At 34.6% G+C, this 9,477-nt stretch overlaps 1 protein-coding gene across 2 annotated transcripts; it reads left to right on the forward strand.

The window, feature by feature from the left end:
• Positions 1–2,656: 2,656 nt before the first annotated feature.
• Positions 2,657–8,601, forward strand: LOC108907044 (cathepsin B-like). Of its 2 annotated transcripts, none has more exons than XM_023454733.1 (6): positions 2,657–2,701; positions 5,194–5,463; positions 5,557–5,757; positions 6,958–7,041; positions 7,203–7,389; positions 8,334–8,601. In XM_023454733.1, the coding sequence occupies exons 2-6, from the start codon at positions 5,200–5,202 to the stop codon at positions 8,537–8,539; spliced, it is 942 nt and encodes a 313-aa protein (XP_023310501.1). In that variant the 5' UTR covers positions 2,657–2,701; positions 5,194–5,199; the 3' UTR covers positions 8,540–8,601. The 2 variants fall into 2 exon arrangements, with proteins under 2 accessions (XP_023310501.1, XP_023310502.1); XM_023454734.1 differs by having other exon boundaries at positions 2,680–2,741.
• Positions 8,602–9,477: the final 876 nt, after the last annotated feature.

Raw genomic sequence — 9,477 nt, forward strand, 5'->3', positions numbered from 1 at the left:
CAGTTTACCGTGATCAAGCCTGTCAAATGCCTTAGAGAAGTCAGTATAGATGACGTCCACCTGACCCCTCCTATCCAGCGTTTCGGCAATAAACTGGGTGCTACATACAAGGTTCGACACTGTGGATCTGCCCTTCATGAATCCATGCTGTTCGGGAATTATCAGGTTCTTTGTGTAAAAGGAAAGGTGTTCATGAATTAATATTTCAAATATTTTGGAGAAGTTGCATAAAATGGCAATAGGTCGGTAATTCTCAACATCATGCTTACTTCCTTTCTTAAAAACAGGACATACTCGGGATTGCTTCCATAAGTCAGGAAATGTATTGTGCTTAAGAATAAGGTTGAATATTTTTAAAAGTGGTTTACAAAAGACGGTAGCACAGTCTCTTATAATAAACGCAGGCACATTATCCGGTCCGGTTGTCATATTTGCTTTCATCTTTCTTATCGATTTTCTAATGCTGTCTTCAGTAAAAGATGTAATAGCGGGAATAGCGTTATTATTAATGTGATGTATAACATCGGGTTCATAATTCGAAGATGCAATAAAAGAGTTACTAAAATAGTGGGCAAAAGCGTTCACAATGTCCTGGGGATTGTCAAGTTTGGAATTATCATAATTCATGCAGGATGATATACAAGTAGAGTTTTGCTTTGAATTAATGAAATTCCAAAATTTTTTGATATCATTTTGTATGGAACTTTCAGCCTCCTGAATATAATTATTATAAGCAATTTTTACAGAACATTTAAACTGTGTTCGAAGACTTTTAAAATGATCGTAATCAACCTGCAGTTTTGATTTTTTGTAAACTTTCCAAGCTCGGTTTTTGATTTTTAAGAGGTTTATTATTTCTGTGTTAAACCAGGGCGAAAAACATTGCAGGTGTTTTCGTGGGAATATGTTTCGTAAAAGCATAATTTATTTTGTCATAAAAGTGTTGAAGAACAGTGTTAACGGATACGCCTGTTGGTAGTGACCAATCAATAGCATTGAGTTCACTATATAAACCGTGATAGTTTGCCTTTTTAAAATTTAAAGATGGAGAGTCTAATATAGGAAAAACATGCAAGTGTCTATACATAGAGCCGGATGATGAGGGTCAATAGGTAATAACGGCTCGGAGGACTTGCGTACGGAACAAGGGTCAGTACTAAAAACAAGATCCAAGAGTCTATCATTATGTTTGGTTACTCGGTTGTATTGTTCAAGATCATAATAATTAACAAACTGTCGCAAAAGATTTATACACCGGGTGGATGCGTCTAAATTATAGTTCGGGATATTAAAATCTCCTATGATAAGAATGCATGACCCAAAAAGTTCATTGAGAGATTCAAGACTATCAAACAGACATTCGTAGTCCTCGCATGGTGCATAAGGTGGAATATAAATAGTAAATATGCAAAGGTGCCTGTTTTCGCTGCGACTACATCGATATTGGGAATACTATTAAATCCCGGATTAATGTCATGTAAGTTAAACCGACACGCATTAAATTTTTTATTAATGGCGAGAAGTACACCTCCACCTCTGGATTTGTTGACTGCATTAAAGTTTCTATCAGTATATGTCAATATACTGATAGAAACTCAAAAATATGTCAACATTTTTCTAACCTTTTACAAACATTCAACAAAATCTTTTCTTGTAATAAAAAATACCTGAAGACCAGACAAACAACATGTGGATTGTAGATACAGGCTATTTTCAAAGGTGGGACTTTAAATTTAAAGGAATTAAAGCTAATACCAAAATATTATATTTCACAGTAACTCCAATAAAAGTGTCATAATGTCGGAGCCGCTCCCGTTCGAGGAAAAAATACCTCCACTAGGAAAATTCTACACGGCGGGAGCCCGAGACATTGGTGAAGAAAAAAACTGCAGAGCCTTTGATGTAACAACGATAAATACCACCTAGTGGAATAAACTATTTTTCCTTTTCACAAACATTAATGAGTAGGGTTTGTTATTAAACCAACCCACGTATTATTATTGTCATTACAGACGTACCGTGAATAGTACGTTAACATAAAAGTTTTCTCTAGTTACCGACTATATCCCATTTTGTAAATTAAAGTTCAATGTTTGTAAAGAATTTGTAATATGTACTCTACAGAACTCATTTTCTGTCTTTAGGGAATTTTGTGTTAATCACTGACTCCTTTGTAAGTTTGTTTCCTAACGGTAGTGGTCACGTGGGACTCGGACATTTATGAATGCACTGTATTATCAGATCTTTATTTGCTTTAAGTGTGATTATATCACCTAACAAATATAATAGGTTACTAATCTCTCAAGTGGCTTCATATCTCTATAGTTATACCTACACATTTCAAATTTTTTACAGACTGTAGATATCTTCAAAAAGAACACTTAACACTCAAGCCTCTATCCTTTAAATGGATATGTAATAGAATCAATTAATACTTTTTGGGCAGATGATAATGTTTTTAGGTCCTGTATTGTATCTGTTAAGTATTAATACACTTGAGCTATGAATTATCTTATGCTATTTTATATTTGAATGCATACAATGAAAGTTTTTCTATTTATTTATCAAAGTACTCTAGATTCTACTAGAAAAGTTGACGTCACAACAAAAATTATATATAAAAGTACTCTATGCTAAAATAAAATCAGTAAGTTTCCAGAAACTGGGGGAACTAGTGATACGCAAGTGACTCTTACCTGTTGTAAGTAGTACAAATCAGTAACAAATACATATAGAAAAAGGTTAGGAAATATGCTGTACTTAAAAAATTGATCTAGCAATGGTTTATTGAAATTCAAACCGACTTTTTATTTCAACATTTCTAAGTTTTATTGATAGGAGTCCTTTTCAGACCACTTTCAATCGAAGAATTTGCACTAAAAATCACATTGTTACTTGAAATATTTTTAAAAAATTTGTTTTTTTTCTATTTCCGTGACATATCCTCTGCAGCTTATTATAATAAACAGCACTTGGTTAGTTTACATATTTACTTGAAAAAAAAAAAAAAAAGAAAAGGATGCACAAATATAATAGAATAATCTGATTCATACTCCACTTCGTCAAGATTTTGTTCTTGTGTCAGACCATAGGTATATTTGATTTACTCTTAAAAATTCTTGTTTGTGTTTATATTCGAATTTACATCGACAATAAAACATATTTTTCATCTGAATGAAAATTGATTTAAAGACTATTTATTAATAGGGAATAAGGAGTCTGCTTTTAATGTTGAAAATGCGGATATGTCACATTATGTTAGAAAGTTATGGAATGATAGACTTTTGATAGGGACGGATTGGTCCAATTCAAACAAAATATTTCAAGTATTTGAAAATTTAACAATATAGTGAAGTTTAGTTTAAATAGAATCTTGTTGTATATACATATTAAAAATATATATTACATAATCAAATTTGAAAAGTTAACAACACGACATTTATTCAATTTTACTAATTCCACAGCCACACAGAAAAAAAAAGTTTGGGTATACTTTTTATGCGACATATATTTTTCGTAGTAATTTGGCCTTCTGAACACGAATCTGGGGTCAGAATTGGCCCATCACGTCACAATTTTTTCCTTATCTCAAAAAACTTGTGAAAAATAGTGAAAATTGATGAAAATTTACTGGGAAAATTTTGAAAAAAATTTATTTCCACATCAAATAGTACATTTTTATTTAAAAGACTGCTGAATTCAAATCCACTGTCAGAATTGAGCTAGAACGTGTGGTTTTTGATTTTGTATAAAGGGGTTTATTGGGTCGCTGATTACCAATATGAATTCACATTGTAAAAATTCAAGATGGCTGATCCAATATGGCGGGTGTACTTTTTTGAAATCCACCGATTTCAGTAAAATTTGGCATCATAAGGATTGCTGGTTGATCTCACCTTCATTAATCACACATCTGGAGCCAGATTTTCATAAATCAAGGTAAAATTTGTAGGCAGAGTCATAATTTTAGGCCGAGTAGGCGGCATTTTTTCGGCAAAGTCACATTTTTAGATTGAAGGCATAAGCAGATGCAGTGATGTGCTGTGTGGCAGTAATGTGTCCTTTTCCTTGAACTTTAAAATTATTAAGAAATAAAAGCATCTAAATGCCATAGGAAAACTGCATAGTAGTTAAAAAAATCTGATTGGAAAACCATAAGCCCATGCACGACTAAATAAATGAAAGAATAAAGTAGAAACTTTTTTGTCTTGTCCCATGGAAACAAGCACATCACACTACACATCATTACATGTGTAGAGTCCTTAAGTCATTTTTTTAAGCGAAGTCACATTTTTAGACGGAGTGGAATCTTTTACCTTGATTTATGAAAATCTGGCTCCAGATGTGTGATTAATGAAGGTGAGATCAACCAGCAATCCTTATGATGCCAAATTTTACTGAAATCGGTGGATTTCAAAAAAGTACACCCGCCATATTGGATCAGCCATCTTGAATTTTTACAATGTGAATTCATATTCGTAATCAGCGACCCAAAAAACCCCTTTATACAAAATCTGGTCAAAATCCGCTCAGAATTTGAAAATAGCGATTCCTGCTCGGTTTTTTGAGGTTAGAAAAAAAACCACACGTTCTAGCTCAATTCTGACAGTGGATTTGAATTCAGCAGAGTCTTTTACATAAAAATGTACTATTTGATGTGGAAATAAATTTTTTTCCAAATTTTCCCAGTAAATTTTCATCAATTTTCACTATTTTTCACAAGTTTTTTGAGGTTAGGAAAAAATTGTGACGTGATGGGCCAATTCTGACCCCTGATTCGTGTTCAGGTGGCCAAATTACTACGAAAAATATAGGTGGCATAAAAAGTATACCCAACTTTTTTTTCTGTGTAGCTGTGTTCTTCTTAAAAACTATTTTGATCTGCATTCCTGATTGATCCTGAGGTGGTACTAGTTCTTGCTGATGAAATTATACTTTTTGAAATTTTCAACTCATTGACATACTCAAAACTTATGATTTCCTTACTTCCTTGGCCCTCTTGCCATGTGCTGTATCAGATACGAGTATTTAATATATAGGATAATTTATTCTTGCTACGTGACATTTTGGACGCGTCATAGTGTACGAAAGAAAATTCCAAGTCGACTTGCGCGAACCAAAGTTTTCAGTTTAACAATTTTCTCATACCTTTCTAACCATATCATTTTGATTACAACCAAATATTCCTTCCAGGTCAACATGAAGATCATTCTCTGCTTTGCTCTGGTAGTTGCCTCTCACGCTCTACCCAATGCAGAAGTTCCATATTTGACTCCCTTTCTTGCCAGCACGCCCATGGACCAACTCCAAGCCTTTATGAGACCAATGCAGACGCTGCCTACCAAAGTACACGACGTGAGTCTGGAAGACACCATTCCAGAGTCTTTCGATGCTCGTGAGCAATGGCCTGACTGTCCATCCATTGGAGATATCAGCGATCAAGGGACTTGCTGGGCCCCTTGGGTAAATATCAACTGATCAGTGTATTACTTATCGATTTGTTAATACACTTACCCATCCATCAGATCTAGAATTAACAACTTGTTCTGTTTGTAGGCTCTTTCAGCTGTTTCAGTTATGTCTGACAGGATCTGTATCCACTCTAAAGGCGAAAAGAAAGTAAAAGTCTCAGCGGAAGACTTATTAGATTGTTGTGAAGGTTGCAGCATCGGCTGCCATGGAGGATACCCGGAGAATGCTTGGGATCACTGGGTAAAAAATGGCATTGCCACCGGTGGAGCATACGGAGACACAGATGTGAGTTAGGCAAGAAATTCCTTTTAAACCTTCTTAGCCCAATATCTCGAAAATCAACAGAGGTATCTAGGTTATGTAAAAGATGTTGTGTAGTGTATGTAAATAGCTTCAACTCTGAGTAAAATAATATTACTTTTATAGCGGTATAGATGACGCAATGATTCAGGTAGCAGGAACTTTGGAAAGTAGTTTACTTGAGTAACTGTTTAGAAATATATTTAGCTGAAAGAAGAAGAAGAATGACTGGTGAATAATAATGATAAAAACAATTTTACCTCATTTCTTCGCAAATTAGTTATTCTTAGATTTATCGTCTATGACACGTCACGGAAATATATTCAGACAAATAATTATTTTTTAAATTTGATCAAATAAAGTCAATGTTCTGTAATATCAGAAATCTACGCATGTAAAAGAACTCTAACTTGTCACTGAAAGAATTCTTCGCTACTCTACGTCATGAATACCGCTAGGATGAGGAATGTTTTTTTACACAGAATTAAAGTTATTTGTATTAGGCCAATCAATACAGGTTTTGTTTGTGACAAAAATACTAGCAGAAAACGGTCTGTGCCATCATATAAGAGACAGTCTGTAGATATATGCTTAAATGTTTCCTACTCCAATTTACGATTAATTAATTTTGTATACAAAAAACGAATTTTTTTAGTTTTTTGTATATAAAATCTGACCTAACAAAGCTATGAAGAGATAATTTGTAGAGAATCGAAATAGGAATAAAACGAGAGGTTGATTGACCCGATGGGATAATTAGAAACGAAGAAAGCCCGAAAAAATTTAGGTTTTTTTTTAAATTCATTACTCCGCCATTTTTTAAGAATTTTCTGATTTTTCCGGGTTTTGCTTCGTTTTTAATTATCCTGTCGGATCGATCGACCTCTCGTTTTATTCGTATTTCGATTATCTACAAATTGTCTCTTTATAGCATTCAGAATGTTCCGTTTAGGTTTTATAAGCAAAAAATTTAAAAAAATGCATTTTTGTATAAAAATGTTTATAAAAAATTAATCAATGGTAAATTGGAGTAGGAAACATATAAGCATATATCTATAGACTGTCTTTTATATGATGGCACAGTCCGTTTGCCACTAGTATTTTTCTCACAAACAAAACCTCTATTGATTGGCATATACCTGTAATCTAACCGACGATAATGCAAATGCCTTAATCTGATTACAGGGCTGCAAAGCTTATGCTTATGAACCTTGCAATGGTTACTACTTCGAAGATTCCGAAAAAGCAGCTTGCGTAGTTGTAGACGACATACCAACTTGCGTNATTGATTGGCATATACCTGTAATCTAACCGACGATAATGCAAATGCCTTAATCTGATTACAGGGCTGCAAAGCTTATGCTTATGAACCTTGCAATGGTTACTACTTCGAAGATTCCGAAAAAGCAGCTTGCGTAGTTGTAGACGACATACCAACTTGCGTCAAGCAGTGTGACTCTAGTTCACTTAATTATGAAAGTGAGCTTACCTTTGGTAAGAACGGCAGCGTTTACGCACTTGGTCTTGAAGATGCTCAAGTACAACAGGAAATCATGACCAATGGGCCGGTGCAAGCGCTAATTGTATTGTACCGTGATTTTTTCAACTACAAAAGTGGTGAGTACCGAACACATTTTATGTTCTTCTTCCTTTCCTAGTGGTTAGTTCTGATCAAGTCATATAGCTCCGCGGACTTATCGGGACTATTGTGCGTCCCACTACACAATCCTATTAAGCACCTAGTTTTGTCCTTATAACAAAGTCCAAAAGCTTCGTTGCCGACACTTCGCTCAGCTCCAGATTAGGTTCCAGATAGGGTCTTCCCAGGAACGTCATTCTACTACGTGCAAATCCTAGTCACTCACCCAGGATATGCAAAGGACTCTCAACGAGCTTTAGTCCATGTAGGTGTTTCCTAAGGTGATAGTGTTCCGTTATAAGTCCCGTCAGTCTCCTGAGACGAATTTGTTCTTTCCTTCAAAGGATACTCCTTACAATGGCTTTGCCCTGTCCTTCAAGTCCAGTATTTCCTGTGTTCTGTCCTAGTCCATTTGCTCAGAGCCCCCCTGACCACACAGGGAGATGTACCGCAGAAGTGCTCCGGGTCAATGAACTCTGTTTCGAATCCCTTACCAGCAAGTTCATCCGTTTTCTCGTTCCCATTAATGCCTTTGTCTAATTGTATTGTATTAGTGGTAGCCAGTTCAGTCAGTATTTGTAAACATTCCCACACAAGTCTACCTACAAGTCATGCACTGAGCAAATATAAATCCCAACCAGAGGATTGAACCTCCACTCTCTTCTGAACGATATGTCCCTGGACTCTGGAAACATTAACATATCTTTAACATTCTTATTGATTTCTTCAACAAATCTGGGAAACTCGTAAGACAACTGAGAAATGGTGTCCATTATGATACTTCCCCGACAACAACTCAAATTGAAACCAGGCTATGGAATTTATATTAAAAAAGAATAGGTTATTTTAATGTAGTAGTAGTTTTTAATTCAAAGCACGTCATAATTACACTGATGTAATTGTAATTATTCGTTTGTTTCAGGTGTTTACGAGCCACCATCAGACGCATATCCTGTAGTACTTCATTTTGTCAAAGTGATAGGCTGGGGTGTGGAGAACGACACTCCTTACTGGCTAGGAGCTAACTCCTTTAACACTGAGTGGGGCGAAGAGGGATTCTTCAAGATTAATCGTGATGTCAAATCTATACGATTGCTTGCAATTTTCGGCGGATTGCCGGAATTGTAAATATGTAGAAGTTACCTTCTAATTGGAGTGCCATGTTATACAATTAAATGCATTAACAAATCTGTACTTGGTTTTCTAACCTTTTACAAACATTCAACAAAATCTTTTCTTGTAATAAGTACTTGAAGACAATGCGCCTTAAGAATCACAGTATATATTCAAATTGTTTGAATGTTATGGATTGTAGATACCAAAATAATATATTTCACAAAATCTAATAAAAGTGCCGTAATGGCAGAGACACTCATTTGAAGTTAATAACATTCTCACGCCGTCGTCGGGTCTGTAATTAATAAATCATGCATTCCATCAACTGGTGCTTGCTGTCGTTTCTAATAGTCCAACCAAATTACACTTGAGGAAAAATAAAATTGTTACCTGGACTTTTATTAGTGGAAATGGTAAAAAGGCTTATAATAAACCTAAAAAAAATAAATGCGTGAGGGTGGTGGAGGGTTGATTTGGGTGGTTGAAAAGTTGTGAAAAATTGTATCATTGGGATTCCTGGCGAAAGTTGACGTCAAACAAAAAAGTATCCAATACAAAAGTTGTAGATCATGTAAAAATCTACAAATTTTGTAGAGGTTATTTTTTAAGATAACCTCAAAATTTCCGAGAAAAATGCGAAAAACCGGTTGTTCTCTGATTTTTCGTTTTTTATTTCTCATTTCCGCAAAAATAATTTAATTTTGACGAAACTTGGTGAAAGTATACCTTTCTATGTCTTAAATAACCATAAATTGTTTTAGATAAAAAAATCAATAAGTTTCCGAGATATTAATTTTTTCCAGTCTGAAACACTTTTTTTTTCAAAGAAAAATTCTACTTAGAAAAATCATTGCACAGAGTTCTGCCGGTAATAATTTTTTTCGTTTTGCCATATATTTTTTGGTGAAATAGAAAAATCTGTAATCACAATTCAAAAACGTGCTCAAAAA

This window comes from Anoplophora glabripennis, unplaced genomic scaffold (assembly GCF_000390285.2).
Source record: "Anoplophora glabripennis isolate ALB-LARVAE unplaced genomic scaffold, Agla_2.0 scaffold358, whole genome shotgun sequence".
Taxonomy (NCBI): domain Eukaryota; kingdom Metazoa; phylum Arthropoda; class Insecta; order Coleoptera; family Cerambycidae; genus Anoplophora; species Anoplophora glabripennis.